Here is a 15,232-nt window from a genome sequence, read left to right as displayed (position 1 = left end):
GAAATGCAAAAGCTTCCCTTGCCTCCATCCTTAATTTGCAGCTTCTTTTGAACAGGTCCTCTCCCCTTTGGAGTAATTAGGTAGTGCTTGGGACAGGCTGCAAAACCAGTATAGCCAGGAAAGCGCATGTGCTAGAGCCACAGAGGTGCAGGGATATGATTGTGCACGTGGTAAATCTGTTCTGGATCCCCGTTGCTGACACCCCATAGATCACTTAGAGGTGTTAAACCCTGACTAAAGGTTAAGTAACAGACAGCAGTAGGACCTAACACGAGCATTGTGCTTTTCATACCACTTTTTGACTGGTGCTTCAGAAAGAGCTGCTGTGAGCTAAACTGCCCATTGCCAGTACAGCTGACAGGGAAGACACCCTTCTTCCCTGCCATGCAGCAGCTCCAGAGAAAAACAGAAAACCCATACTCCCTCAAAGCACACAGCTGAACATTGAGGATCTCCAATGCAACAGTGAGGTGCATTTACAATCCAGGGCTAGGGCAAACTCATTTTGAACCAAAACTCCAAACCAAACTGTCATTAATTAGTAATCTCTAGAGGGTGGCCTCCCTCCTTGGTGCCTCTCACTATTTCCTCATCTCCCCAGCTAGCAGCAAAAACATTCCCGATTGCATCAGTTTTGATTACTCTTTAGATGAGGAGATTCTCCTTTGGCTAACCAGGATTACACTGTATGTGGCCACTAGGACTTTGTCACTTAAGGAACTTCAGCAATCCTAGAAGATTTGAACAGAACAGAGTATGATCAGGAAGAGCTGTGGCAGAATGAAGAAGTTCTCCCTCCCTTCTTCGTTCCAGGCCTTCAGCCATTATAAATTAACATTGGCCCTCATGTAGAGGCACCTCTTAATTTGTACCCAACTCCTCCTAGATTTAAGAGGCAAAAAAATTCACGAAACAAACAAACAACAAAAAAATAACATTTTTGAAGGAAAGGAAGTCTAACAAGCAGTTATAGTCAGGTGTGTGATTTATTGGAACCAACTATTCCCACAAGATAGATGTGATAACACTAATTCCAAAGGTAGTTCAATCAAGCTTCTTCAATTGTCAGTTCATGTTCAGTTGCTTCCTCAATGTTTTTAAGTTGACGAAGCACCCATTCTTGTTGTTTCTTTCTCTGTTACAGGAAAAAGTATTATTTAGTCAACCCAATCCATTCAGATGTCACCTGCTTTAAAAAAAACCAAAAAAAACCCCAAAAACCCAACATATACAAAGGCATTATCAACCCAGCTAGATTTTGGCTGAAGTTTTCCATTTGTTTTAAGATAAGAAGCCAGAGTGAACAAGTTTTTTCTGAGGTATCAACACACCTATGAACAATATGGTACAGGGGAAAAAACCAAACCAGAACAGATTTTGATAGCTTCACACTGACATGACAGCCTTCAGAGTCTAACTCTGATGCCTCCCATCCTTTCTAGAGGCTTTTCATGGGGCCTTTGCCAGTAATCAGAGTTCTAGGAAAATGAGTTCTCGTGCTTCACAGAACAGAAAAATAAAGATCTGCATAAGGTCTATTAATCTAAGCTTTCCCCAGGAAACCTTACACTAATCAAAGAACTGCACACAAGACCTCATTTGCAATGACTGGCATTCTTTTTATAAAGCATTACGATTTGGATTAAGCAAGGAAAAAAGTAGATTATTGGTTTCTCCACTTTTAGTTAACTTATCAACATTAAGAAACTGGAGAATTTAAATCACTGATTTCTTCCCATTCCTAAGTTTCTCCTAAAGAAAGACATATTAAAAAAAATGTACTTTTGCACTTGTATACACAACTAGTCATGCAAGCTCACAAGCTGAAGCAAGTACTAGTGTGGAAGACTGCATCCTATCCAGTCTGTGATTAGGAATGATACAACTGAGTCTAGCAGTTTATGACCCAATGCATAAATATAAGTTCTCACTGGTAAAGCTGTGGAGATGTTCCATAACTAAAATATTTCCACATTACTAGAAAGATCTGTATATATTCAGCATTGGTAGGAAATTGTATAGTTTAGCTATTTCATAACTAAGAGAAAGCCATTACCACAAGAGCTTTATCAATTTTCTTCTTCCTAGTTTTTACTATCGGGACATCTTTTATCCCTGGTATTCCAGTAAGAAGCCATGAAGGTGCACTCTTGGGAGTTACTGCAGTCTCCTCAGAGGCTTTGGTGTAAGCTTGAGTTTCCTCTTTTTGGACAACCTTGTCACTTGGGTCTCCATTTGATTCATCAGAAGCCAACACTGTGGAAAGCCTCTTTCTAGAAAATACAACCCGAGAGCTTTGGCTTATCTCTTTGTTTAATTCTTGAGAGTCAAACACTGTTGAAGGCCTTTTTGGGGACATATGAGGGAAGTATGCTTCAACACGTGCTAATGATACTTGAGCTAATGATCTACTTAGATTTGATTTTGGCACTGGCGATCCATAAACTCTCTTACTCGTATCTTGGTCCTTCACTGACTGATTTGTCAGATCTGTAGGAGATGGCATTGTTCTTGAAAGCATTGAGTCCACTGGAGTGCTGTGTTTCACCATTCTCTTTTTCAGAGATCTTTTAACATTCAGGAAAGAATCTTCTTCCTCTGACATCTCAAATTCAGGTTTATTGCCTTAAGAAAAGAAGAAGGGAAAATAGTGTCATTGCTCACATAGCAAGAGATGCTATGTAAGGTGTTCGGCTGCTGCAAAAACAAATCCAAGGTGTTGCTATTTTCATGTCTGCATTTTGCAGGGCATTTATCCTTTGTATAGATCAGTGTTCAAGGGTTTGGAAAAGCCATATTGAAAACTCTTTGTCACATACAACACAAGCTCCATGTATGCTGGAATATTTTAAAGACATCTCATTAACTACAACATCATTAAGACAGTGCTTTCTCCTCCAGAGTACACAAATAATATACTTTCAGGGTTGTAGCTGCTAACACTGGGTAGGTAAATTAAAACTGTTAGATGAACAGAGGGATTACCATAGTGTAGCAAAAACTGAAGTGCTCTAGAGACACGTGGAGAAGTTCTGGATTCAGGCAAGCATCTCTTAGTTCAATTGACCATTTGTTTCTCTTATTTTCTTAAAAGGGAGCTCACAAACCTCCCATTCTCTCCTACTTACTTGACATTTGGTTTACTTCTGCTGCTTCTAGAACAACTATGTTCTGTGCAACTCTGTTTTCAACTGAATTTACAACAACGGCGAGGTTGTTTTTGTTAGTAGCATTTCCTCTACCCATTTGCCAACCCTCAACAAAAAGGAACTTGACTTCTTACACATGAAGAAACCCAAGATAAATATATCCAGTTTAAGATATATTTAAGATAAATATCTTAATTAGATGAGCAGTTAAGTACCTCTAAGTAACTGTTGAACTCTGCTTTCATGAGGCAGTTGAGCTTCATGCAATCAACTTGCATGAAATACCTCATCAAGGGGGCAATATGTTTTAAGTGCCCATATTCTAAGCCCTATAGATCAAAGGACTTAGCAGGGGTTGGACATGGGACTACAATGAAGGGGGGCACAGGAGGACAGAGAGATATATTCACTGAAGTAAAAAGCATCATTTCTCCATTCCTTATCAGTGTTTTGCACTTGTGGAGGGTCAGAATTTACCAGAAATTCATATCCACTTTGTGTTTCTAAAGAACAGGAGGCAAGACTTAGAGCACTGAATCTTCAATACAGCAAGAGTCAGGTGTTTTATGTTTTTTTTCTCCTTAGAAAGAGAAGGGGAGGGAAGAAAACCCCATTATTACTTTTGTTTGGATATCCATTTCTCCTCTCACTCCTTAGCAGTTCTAGCTTGTGTGACACATTACAAGGAGCACTCAGCCTACAGATACTGCCTTTTTCCTTTCCTGTTCAGCCAGATTGACATCCCTTAGTCTTTATCATAGAAGCTTACTGACAGTAAGCTTGCATGATTAAACTTAGGGAATAAGGAGCTTGCAACAACCACCCCCCCCACAAGCCCATCCTCAGCTATATGTTTTGATTCTTTCCACTTACTCATTAAAGTTTAGGTGGTCAATTAAAAGCTATTTTTTATTTAGTTAGTTTTTAAAGAATGTTTTCAGCCAACATTTCTGAGGAAAACAACAAAATGTATTTTTTCTTTCACGCTTTTCTGTGCTTTAGAGTTACATATATACAAGCAACAAACTTTTTCTGCTCATAATAACACCATCATGGATAAAGGAGGGGAAAAGTCTAAAAAAAAAAAACAAACCCATATAAAGACAAACCATTTAAGAATGTCAGAGTCTACCATGAAAAATATATCTTGCAGCAACTTTAACAAAAGAAAACAGGCTTACCCAATTTACTAGGTTCTATCTGATATCTTCCTCAGGTGATCTGGCTTCAGGTGGTACTTCACTACTTATAGCCCTTCTAACCTCCCAACATCCTTTGTTTCAGAGACTCCCTAAATCACACACTTAGCATTTTTAGGAGTTTCAGCAGTACTACTAACTGAATAAACTGCTAAATAGAAATCTAGCATGAACTAATCATAGGAAAATGGGCTGACCAACTTATCTATGTGCTCTGCTTATTGCTATTTAATCTCTGCTGCTTGTTGCCTGTTTCAATCACAAAAATACATCTAGTGGTTAATTGGCTTCACATGGCTGCTTAAGGCACGTTGAGAATCTGTCACAAGATGGATGTATGTTGATGGAGTATATCTGTTCCCATCCTGATTTTATTTTCTCACTGCCCAAAAAGTAAATGAGAAAACAAATGTTAAATCTGCCATGAGAAAGCTCTTTGTTCTGGAAAACAGTTAGTGAGAATAAACTGAAGATTATTTTACTGCAGTCTGAATTTCACAGTCTTTGCAGCTAGCAGCTGTAGTAATGGCAGCATTTTATCTTGAAGCAAGTGGTTTCAAAATATCAGCTCTTAGGTGAGAATTGCATTGGTTTGAAATGGTATGGTTCAGGTGGAGGTCTGTCATTTTTGTCGGCACAGAAAGGCAGCTGGACTGCACCAGCCCCACTGAATTGCAAGTCAGCTCTGTGGTGGGTGGCAGTAAACAGCTGCTATCACAACACTGTGGAAAAAGCACAGGCGTGAGGGAGCGTGTGCACAAATATTGGGGTAGCCCCTTTAGACAAAGCATGACCTGTGGACCTTTAAAATCTAAGCTGATCAGACAGACCTAATTTCAGGGCTTTATGCGGGTGACCTGAGGTTGTAGAGTGCATCTGGCGCAGACAGAGAGGCGAAGGGCTGATCTCGCCGGGATTTGAACTTGTGGTTCCAGGGAGTCTGGGCATTTCAAACCTAATCATAAACCACCCTCTCTTGCCGCATTAATAATTGCACTATGAATAGAGAATTGGCGCTACCAGTTCAATATTTAGGAATAACAGTCTGTCAGTATGTGGGGAAAGTTGCTGGGTTTAAATTATGTGCCCCTAAGGAACTGAAAGAGAGCTTGAGAAATGGAGGCACTTTACAATCACATGGATTGCACGAGTAAACATCCTGGAAATAAATAGTCTCTCCAGGATAAGCTATTTATTTCCTAAACTCCCAGGGGAAGTTCCTACAGGAATATTTTGGGAACTAAACAAAAACTATTTTGAGATATTTGTGACTGGGCAAAAAAAAAAAAAAATTCTCAGTCCTTTATAAACACAGAAGAGGCTAGACCAACCCTTACCTCATTTTGAATATTAGTAGTTAGTTTTCAAACTAGTGGCCTTGTGGTTTCGTGAGCAAACCCACCAGGTCAGCCATACTGTACCTTGCAGAACTTGGCAAGCCAGTTCCTTATATAGCACAGAGCGGAGAGTGATGTCTTGGCATAGTGTTGCAATGTTTGCACTGTCCTGCTGTGTCAGTGGGACATAATATTGCCTCTTCCAGTGAGGCAGTGATGCAAACTACGCTGCGCAGCATGAACCTGCACAAGAAGGTTTTTGGTGGGTCGGAGCAAAATTGACATCATCTCACTGGACCCCTTCAAAAACTCTTGGCCTTGGCTTCCAAGCTTGTGCTTTTTCCTCCTCACCACCTTACCCTCACTTTCTAGTGGATCCTTTTCATGCCATATCACAGTCCACCAGTGCTGTCTGTAGCGGCATCAACTTTATGCCTACCTTCCATGACTTTTTCCTAAAAACCTCTTAAAAAATAACCTTCCCCTTCCCTGCAAAGCCATCACTTGCCGTTTCCTCTAGTTCCTTGACAAATGTTCCCAAGATATAAATTAGGAGTTCTGCAAGTTGTTCTCACTGTTAGCTATGGTTTCTCTTATGTCCTGCAGATTTGGCTTTTTGTGAAGTGGTGGCAGGATGTTACAGGGAACAGAAGGGACATAACTATGCAGAGATCAGACAGAAAAGAGTCCGAAGTTAATGTAAGCATGCATCTCTCAGCAGACCAACTGCAGTGATGATATTAGTTTGGTCTTGGTGTATTTGTAGCCTGGACATGAAATACCCAAGCTCTGGCATGAGTGGTACCTTGAAGGCTTCTTGCCTCTTTCAGAGAATGACACATACTGTGTCCTGCACTCACACCTATTCATTATGAAACATTTCTTCACTAAAATTGTGTTCCTTGGTACGACCATCTTCCTTCTCAGCATTTTCTACCTGATATTTTGGAGCAATAACTCCATAGGTCTGGATCCAGCTGTTTGGTCTATGTTTACACATCTTCCTCTCTTTTGCTGTGTGATGCAAGGTGGCACACAATTCTAGCAATATTATTATACACCTCTGTATATATTGTATCAAACCTCCCACTGCTTTATGTTTATGTCTTGAAAGATTATTTTGTTCTCATTTTAGGAGATAACTTCAGCTCCCTTTCTATATTTGTTCCAAAAGTACAAAACACACATAGGAAATGATATAAACATTTTTACTGCATTTCCTTATGGCAATCATTATTTCTTAATATTTTTACTTCCAAAACCAACAGAAGTGGGGAAAACAAAAACAGCACGGTGCTTGGTTCAGATTTCAGCCCTTTCATTCCCATTCAAATGCACGAATTCACTTCAGAGACATGGGAGTTTGAGGAGGCCTCATCTAGAAGAGGGCAAAACTGGAATTATTTTTCAGTTTACCAAGGAATAACATACATACAGGGACATAAAGGGACACCTTTTTCCTTTAGTGTTCTAGTCTAATCTGAGAGACTGCGCTTCTTCAGTTGCTGTTCTATTCATTTCTTCATTTCCCACTCTGATGATGTTGCCAAGCAGTTCTCCTGAAGGGGACTTGGATGCTGAACCAACCCTTAGCTCCTGTGCTTCCCTAACATATTGTATTGAATTCAATATGTAATTCTAGTTTGTGAAGTCACAAATCTTGCAAAATTGTCCAAGCAGTTAGGAACTAGGTGCAGTCCTTCATGGGCAGAACAATATCAGGTCACCTCCCTGCTCTTGCAACTACTCTGATGTTTTTTGGTGCAGAGGGTGATTCCACAAAGAAGTACATAATAGGCACTAAGGAGCTGCTAAGTGGAGTTCAGTACTCTACTCTGTCTGATGATCCATGGTGGGATGACCCTTATTTGGAGAACTCACAGGAAGAAGGAAGAGCCAGAAGAATATGAACGGTGGTGGGGAGTAAAAGGAAGGTAAAAAGAAGAATAAGAAATGACGGGAGGGACACAAAGCTGCAAATGCTTTCCTGAATTTAGAGCCATGTGGCAAGAATAAATTAAAAGAAAGATGAAAGGAATGGACAAGACAAAGGAATAAGTAAAAAAGAAAGGAAATTAAACTGTATTTCCTAAATGATTTAGAAGACTTACACCTTGATTATAAGTTGTTTATGTATGAAACTCCATTAAAATGCAAATGTGATTAAAATTCCCATAACCTATTCTTCCTGTATCTGCATTTTATGTATAGGCAAATCAAACAGGAGTGCTGTAAGATTGCTGATCAGGCTGAACTCCTCAGTGAAAATAGGAGTGGAACATCTCATTTGTTGTCATGAAGGCTGAAACCAGCAGGAAGCCTCATCATGAACTAACCTCTGCAGAATAGTGCCTCTCTTGGTCTTTCCAGCATTATGGTACAGCGGGGCATGCAAAAGGAGCAGACCCTGTCCCAGTGAATCATAAGCTCCTTGGGCAGCCATGGACATTGAAATGAAACAGTCCAACACTCCCTGTGGACTTAACCTCTTTAGGTACATAAAGCTTCACAGAGGAACCCAGTGGGACTTTTAAAAAGCACCTTAGCACTTTATTTCCACTTATTTCAGTAGGAATTACATGCCTGGGCACTACTGAAAATCCTGAGATTTGTGATAGGGTATACAATGGAGACAATCATTTTATGTTTTGAAGACACTTGAATAGAATAGAATAGAATAGAATAGAATAGAATAGAATAGAATAGAATAGAATAGAATAGAATAGGAATAGAATAGAATAGAATAGAATAGAATAGAATAGAATAGAATAGAATAGAATAGAATAGAATAGAATAGAATAGAATATATTTTTCAGTTGGAAGGGACCTATCTAGTCCAACTGCCTGACCACTTAAGAGTTGACAAAAGTTAAAGTATGTTATTAAGGGCATTGTCTAAATGCCTCTTAAACACTGACAGGTTTGGAGCATCGACCACCTCTTTAGGAAGCCTGTTCCAGGGTTTAGCCACCCTGCTGTTAAAGAAATTCTTCCTAATGTCCAGTCTGAACCTCCCCTGGTGCAGCTTTGAACCATTCCCATGCGTCCTGGCACTGGATCCCAGGGACAAGAGATCAGTACCTCCCTCTCCACTTCCCCTCCTCAGGAAGCTGTAGGAAGCAGTGAGGTCACCCCTCAGCCTCCTTCTCTCCAAACTAGACAAACCCAAAGTCCTTAGCTGCACCTCACAGGGTATGCCTTCCTTTCACCAGCAAAACCTTTGCTGAAACCTTCAGAAACCAAGGACTATGTGAATCCTTTGTGGTCTGTTAAACAAGCTTTTCAGTGCCTGAAAAGCACTTACATACTTTTATGAACTTGCTTTCCAGCAACTTTAAACTTTTCACCTATTGGAAGACTTTCCTCATAGTTGGTGGATTTCTGCTGAATTATGATGTTATGATCACTGGAGCAAAATACAGCATTATTTATGGCAGCAGTGTGGAAGTAGTACCTTTGCAACTGTTGGAACATCCCATTTTTGTGTGTCAGTGACCTTTTTTCTGGCCAGAGGCAAGGTCAGTGTCTTTGGCTGCAGTGTCCAGGAATAGACCTAAGTGTGGTATAATTCCCACTCCAAGTCCTGTCATATGAGTCTCATAAGCAGCCTGAGAGGAAGGCTTTAGGGAATCCTGGACTGATGCTTTGGGGGTTTCATAACCTATCAGGAAAAACGGTTCTCTACGAACAAGATAGCCATGATGTGTGCTTCAGGTTATATATTTCTACAGATGTTAGGTAGTATACTTCTGCTGTGACTGGATCTATCCAGCTGGACAACAAATCTGATTTTGAGCACTCAAAACCACACTCTTGATATACTCACTGGGTTTCATAGCTGCTCAGGCTTGAGAGGTGGGCCCGTGCAAACCTCATGAAGTTCAACAAGGCCAAGCGCAAGGTCTGCACATGGGTTGAGGCAATCCCGAGCATAAATACATGCTGGGCAGTGAGTGGATTGAGAGCAGCCCTGCGGAGAGGCACTAGGGGCTATTGGTGGATGAAAAACTAAATATGAGCCAGCAATGTGTGCTGGCAGCCCAGAAGGCCAACTGTATCCTGGGCTGCATCAAGAGAAGTGTAGCCAGAAGGTCAAAGGAGGTGATTCTCCCCTTTTACTCTGGTAAGACCCCACCTGGAGTGCTGTGTCCAGCTCTGGGGCTCCCAGCATAAGAAGGACATGGACCTGCTCGAGAGGGTCCAGAGGAGGCCACGAAGATGATCAGGGGGCTGGAGCACCTCCCCTGTGAGGACAGACTGAGAGAGTTGGGGTTGTTCAGCCTGGAGAAGAGAAGGCTCTGGGCAGACCTTATAACAGCCTTCCAGTACTTAAAGGGGGCTACAGGAGAGATGGGGAGGGACTCTTTATCAGGGAGTGTAGCAGTAGGATGAGGGGTAATGGTTTTAAACTGAAAGAGGGTAGATTTAGTTTAGATATAAGGAAGAAATTCTTTGCTGTGAGGGTGGTGAGACACTGGAACAGGTTGCCCAGAGAGGTTGTGGCTGCCCCCTCCCCGGAAGTGTCCAAGACCAGGTTGGATGGGGCTTTGAGCAACCTGGTCTAGTGGAATGTGTCCCTGCCCATGGCAGGGGGGTTGGAACTAGATGATCTTTAAGGTCCCTTCCAACCCAAACCAGTCTATGATTAAATGTCTACATCACCTTCCATATGATTCAGAATCACAGAATCACAGAATCGTCTAGGTTGGAAAAGACCTTGAAGATCATCTAGTCTAACCATTAACCTAACATTGACAGTCCCCAACTACACCATATCCCTAAGCGCAAGTTTCCCTAAGCGCAAACTCAGTGAGAGTTTGAGGAACAGTGAGACTTGGCTCTTTGTCTTTGAACCATTGCAAATATTCTTAAATGCTTTTAATTTAGATGTTGATGTTATAAAATTTTCACCTAGGTCCACCAGTTGCAGGGAATTGAAAGCAGTATTCTAACAGCCAAATTGTCTTCTGCTTTCATGTAATGTTAGGACTGAGTAAACAAAAGCCTTAAGAAACACACCTTTATCCTTTATAGACAAGTTCAGTGCCACATCCTCCCTCAGCATGAACCAGCTATGCCCTAAGATGGCAGTGCTTGATGTCTTATGTGAGAAGAGGATTAGTTTGTACATATGTAAAGATGCTACTATCTTAAGATCAATTATAAAACCTCAAGTCATTAAAAATTGTTGCCTCTCTTGGTTAAAGGTTATAATATACAAGCAGCCACTCTAAAACCATTGTGGGGAATGCCAAATTGAGAAAAGTATCTTTTTTATCTGGAGTCTGGCAGATTAATATTTGACTTCAAAAAGTCTAATTACCTCAGTAGTAAGAAACTAGGTACACTTTAATAGCATTAGAAGTCATTGACCCTGATAAAATCAATGTGCCACCATCTGCCTTTGCAATTACGTCAATGACTCTTCTTCATTATATGCTTATCCACTTCAGTCTTACCAGAGTGCCACAATGTGTTCTATCTGCATGTTGTTTATTCACTAGACAGTGTCCTATACACTTTCTACGTGTTTCTACACCCCAGAAGTCGATCTGAGTTAATATTCAACTGGGACCTTTCCTCAGTAACTTGCTGTGTGTTTTCTGATATGACTGCTCCTTTCTAATTATGTTGGCAGTGCTGCTGAGGAGCACATAATATTATTGCCAAAGTTCAATAAACATACAGAGTAACTATAGAGTTTGGGGGAAAACAGTCGGTGGTGCTTTCGTGACCTTTGGCAACAGTATGAACACAGTTTGGCCAATGCCAAACAAATGTCTAACTTCAAATCTCTCAGCGACCAGAAAATGATGGATTTGCTTTACTTTATTACATCTAATAATAAACAAAAAATGCTGTGTTTGTGCAGTGCAGTAGCGTGGCCAGACTGACTGTAGCAGGTCAGGCCAGATGAATATCAATGGCTCTTTCTTGTCATATTAGAATCACGCAGACAAATCCCCAGGTGGTCTGAGATGAGGGATTGCTAATGAAGTCATCGGAGTCCCACTGACTTAGTGAAGCAGAGCATTTGTGATAGGGAAGCTCATCTGCTTTGTCTGTGGTGGTGTAGTAATTGATACGTTACACTGTCTCTATGAAAACCCTCACTGGTATCTTCAGACTATGCCTAGTAAATGAAAAGGCAAACATTCATAACAATGATGACTACTTCTTCATCACTAGCTGCTTCTATTTCTTCATTGCTAGCTTTCTATGGCTAAATCTAGTAACAGTGGACCACTGGTTATAAGTGTAGAAACAGCATAAGCCTGGGATGCTCATATCAACGTAATATTAAAACCCAGTTTCTATTCTCTGAGCCTTGAGTCTGAAAACCTGCGCAAACTTCTGCTGCAATTGATACCAGAAATACTCTGCACAGGACTGGATATTTAGGATCAGATCAGGACTCCTAAGTAGCCTGGCTGTACCTCGAGATCTCCATCCTCAAATGCTCTCTCCACAGTTCAGTGGGTTTAATGAGAGCCAGAATTGTCACAGACAATTTCCACTACATGGCTCACTTTCCAGCTATGACTTTTTTTTTTTCCATCAGAATGGCCCAAAGGAGAATACGATCCATGACTGGTACCTGTATAATTGTTTCCTTCCATTGAACATCATGTTCTGCCAGCAGGAACAGTGCGTTGGGTGACCCACTGCCCTAGGGAATGGATGCAAAACTGGAAGGCTTTGACATAGATATGATGGGAATGCACCAATAATGCCTGGATGATGTACACAATGTTCTCATTTTCTGTTCTCCCTTTCCCTCTGTTTCAAATCAACACCATCCTCTGGTAACATTTTTGGACAAGAACACCAGTTCCAGTCCTGGGTAGTTTATGCTATAGAAATGCAGTCCCTCTGGAATTTCTCATTCAGTGACTGCATCTCTATAGCATAAACCACCCACAACTGGAACTGGTGTTCTTGTCCAAAAATGTTACTAGAGGATATAAGCAACCCAACACTGATACTACCTCATTCTTTAAGCAAAACAAATTCTCATACTGTGTGATTATGTCTCTGAAGTGTTTCAGCTGTGTAATACGGCATGGCAGAAAAATGTTTCCAAGTACCTGACCTGGGTCATTAATCCACAATGTACACTATCTCATTAACATATGCGTGTGTATGTACATATTTTATATACAAGTATATATAGCTCTGTATGTATTTATATACATAAAATCCACCTAAACAACACAGGGAGGGTTGCACATTTTGGTATTAAGAGAAGAGCTTCAAATACTGATGTGGCAGAATAGGTCTGATGAAAGTTGAAGGCCAGAATTTCAGTTTATTTATGTTCTTTCACTTTAACGGAGCTATTCTGATTGACACTTAAGATCTGGCATGCTCTCTTTCAGAGGAGAAGGAGAAAACAAAAAATGGCTGCATAAGGCCTCAAACACTTCTCACTGGTGTAAGGGCAAACCAAGAACAGTTCCATCACACTCACTGTCATCACAATAATTCTGTACAACTCACAGGGTGCTCTCTAACCTGCAAGAGAAACAGCTGGGGAGCCTTAGCCTAGCATTTGGAATAAAAGCCCTTGCATCTGAGCCCAGGCTGTTTTCCATCACAAGGGACTCTGCATTTCCAAGTTATCTCAGGGCATATCTGCATGGACAGGCGTGACGGACCTGAGTGCCTCTGCTTTTGCTCTGAGTTGGCCAGATGGGAGTCTGCTGTGATTTGGAAGCAGTACAATCAAATTGCTTTGGTACTGTGCCCAAGCTTACAAAGTCTCTAGAGGAAAATGCTACCTGATATAACTTTATCAGTTTTCACATAAATTTTGTTAACCTATGCAATTTTGCACTTAGGTTGGTTCTATATCTTGCACAATATATACTGCCTACACAATCTACACTTGGCCCAAGTTGGCCAATTATTTCTGGATTGTTGAAAGGTAGAGATGAGCTTCCACTCCCCATCTTCTGGTCTATGTGGCCAGTATTTTGCCAGTATTTGCACGCTAACTTTTCTTTGCTTGCACAATGGATGGAGCACTTGGCCCAAGCTGGCTCTCACTGTGCTCAATACAAAAGTCAACAAGACTCACAAGGGAGATGATCCCATAAGGTTCTTTAGTTCAGAGCAGTTGTGAAAGTAAAATTGCAGGATTTCTAGATGTATGTTCTTGGCCTGAAAACTGAGAAGCTCTAGTTGGACCCTCTGAAAGACAGCCTGGTTTTTGGAATAATGAATGCATCTTGATTTAAAAAAAATCAACAAAACAACAATCCGAAACAGCTGTTTATCCAAGCAATTTTTTTCCTTTATTTTTAATTAGATTCCAGAAATTATAATAGTGCAAACACTCAGTATAAAAGTTGCAATAAGAAATTTACATTCACATTTAACATTTCAGTCCATTCACTTTTTAACATAAAAATAGGACAAATATTCAATTGCTCTTCTCAATTTAACAATCCTGAAAAAGACTGGAAGATACTCTACAATATTCTATTTACATAAAAATAGACCCGTATTATTAATGCAAATCTATCATTAGAAGTTACCCAGTGTTAAGTTATTGTATTGTACTATGTATATACATACATATATATATAGTGTATAACTATATAGATATAAAAAATATTTATAGGTTCAGTGGGCTACAATAGTTGGAAAAATGACATCTTGACTTACTAGTTCATTCCTTAAAGTTAGGGCTATTATTTTTATTTACCTATGTAGGTGTTTCTATTGTGATACAGTAGGCCTTCTCCTGGTCCCTTTGAAGTCACTGGCAACACCCCATTTGACCCCACCCAGTGGGAGAGGAACAGACATTAGAATAAGGCCTGATCTAACAATTCAACAATCATTGAAGTTAATATTTCCATTAACTTTACTGGGCTGTAAATCAGACTAAAAGATCTTCTGAAACCTCATATGCCAATTAAGTAGAGAGAAGAATACGTTTGGTTTTCCCTTTGAGGAGTGGAATATGTCTACTTGATGCAAATAATTTTTTTTTCAAAGTCTAACCAGAATATTCAAGTCACTTCAGAAGCAATACAGAGTTTGATGCAAACATCTGCAGGTTAAGCAGCTGGTAAGATTCCTCTTGCACAGCCTTCTTACTGAATACTTCTATTCAACCAGCCTTATAAAACCCTAAGACTGTATCTTTCCTTGCTCTTATTTTTTAATAAAGAGTGACATCCAGACACAGACAACATGACTGTCCTTGAAATGGGTTTGCATGTATTGAGTAAACTGCTAGGGAACATGAATTAGCCTACCCACGTCTTGCTTATCTGTGTCTGTTTGGGGACATGAGCAGAGACGCTGCTCTGCCTGCTGCTGGCAGGGTCAAGCCTCGCTGCCCAGCTTGCTGCCAGCTGCTGGTGCCTGCACTCCCACCACAGGGTATGTTTATTCGCTCTTTCAGGTTTGCTGTCACATGTACTGCTTCCTCACCAGATTATGTCAAAGCTATTTCTTTTCCCTTAAACACCTATTATATGAAAATTCTGTTTTTTGAAAATATATTTTTTTTGAAAAAGAAGTTTGACAACCA

General features: G+C 40.4%; 2 protein-coding genes and 1 long non-coding RNA gene across 3 annotated transcripts in view; 1 reads left to right on the top strand and 2 right to left on the bottom strand.

Annotated features, from left to right (window-relative positions):
- Positions 1-1,048: 1,048 nt before the first annotated feature.
- On the bottom strand, positions 1,049-2,564 carry CCDC201 (coiled-coil domain containing 201; the record flags this gene model as incomplete). Its single annotated transcript, XM_074850219.1, has 3 exons — positions 1,049-1,135; positions 2,057-2,273; positions 2,455-2,564. Coding segments are annotated over 3 exons (414 nt in total), but the record flags the coding sequence as incomplete, so codon positions are not given.
- ADCY1 (adenylate cyclase 1) overlaps positions 2,559-15,232 on the bottom strand; it is a 187,963-nt gene continuing 175,289 nt past the window's right edge. The window contains exon 20 of the mRNA XM_074830272.1: positions 2,559-2,625. Within this exon, the coding sequence (XP_074686373.1) occupies positions 2,578-2,625 (48 nt within the window). The 3' untranslated portion in view covers positions 2,559-2,577. The remainder of the gene's footprint in view (positions 2,626-15,232) is intronic.
- The window catches only part of LOC141925766 (uncharacterized), a 35,775-nt gene continuing 35,538 nt past the window's right edge, over positions 14,996-15,232 (top strand). Inside the window, exon 1 of the long non-coding RNA XR_012623930.1 lies at positions 14,996-15,081. This is a non-coding gene — a long non-coding RNA (uncharacterized LOC141925766). The remainder of the gene's footprint in view (positions 15,082-15,232) is intronic.

This window comes from Strix aluco, chromosome 1 (genome assembly GCF_031877795.1).
Source record: "Strix aluco isolate bStrAlu1 chromosome 1, bStrAlu1.hap1, whole genome shotgun sequence".
In the NCBI taxonomy this organism is placed as follows: domain Eukaryota; kingdom Metazoa; phylum Chordata; class Aves; order Strigiformes; family Strigidae; genus Strix; species Strix aluco.
Note: the sequence above shows the minus strand (reverse complement) of the source record. Positions and strands in the feature narration are given on the sequence as shown.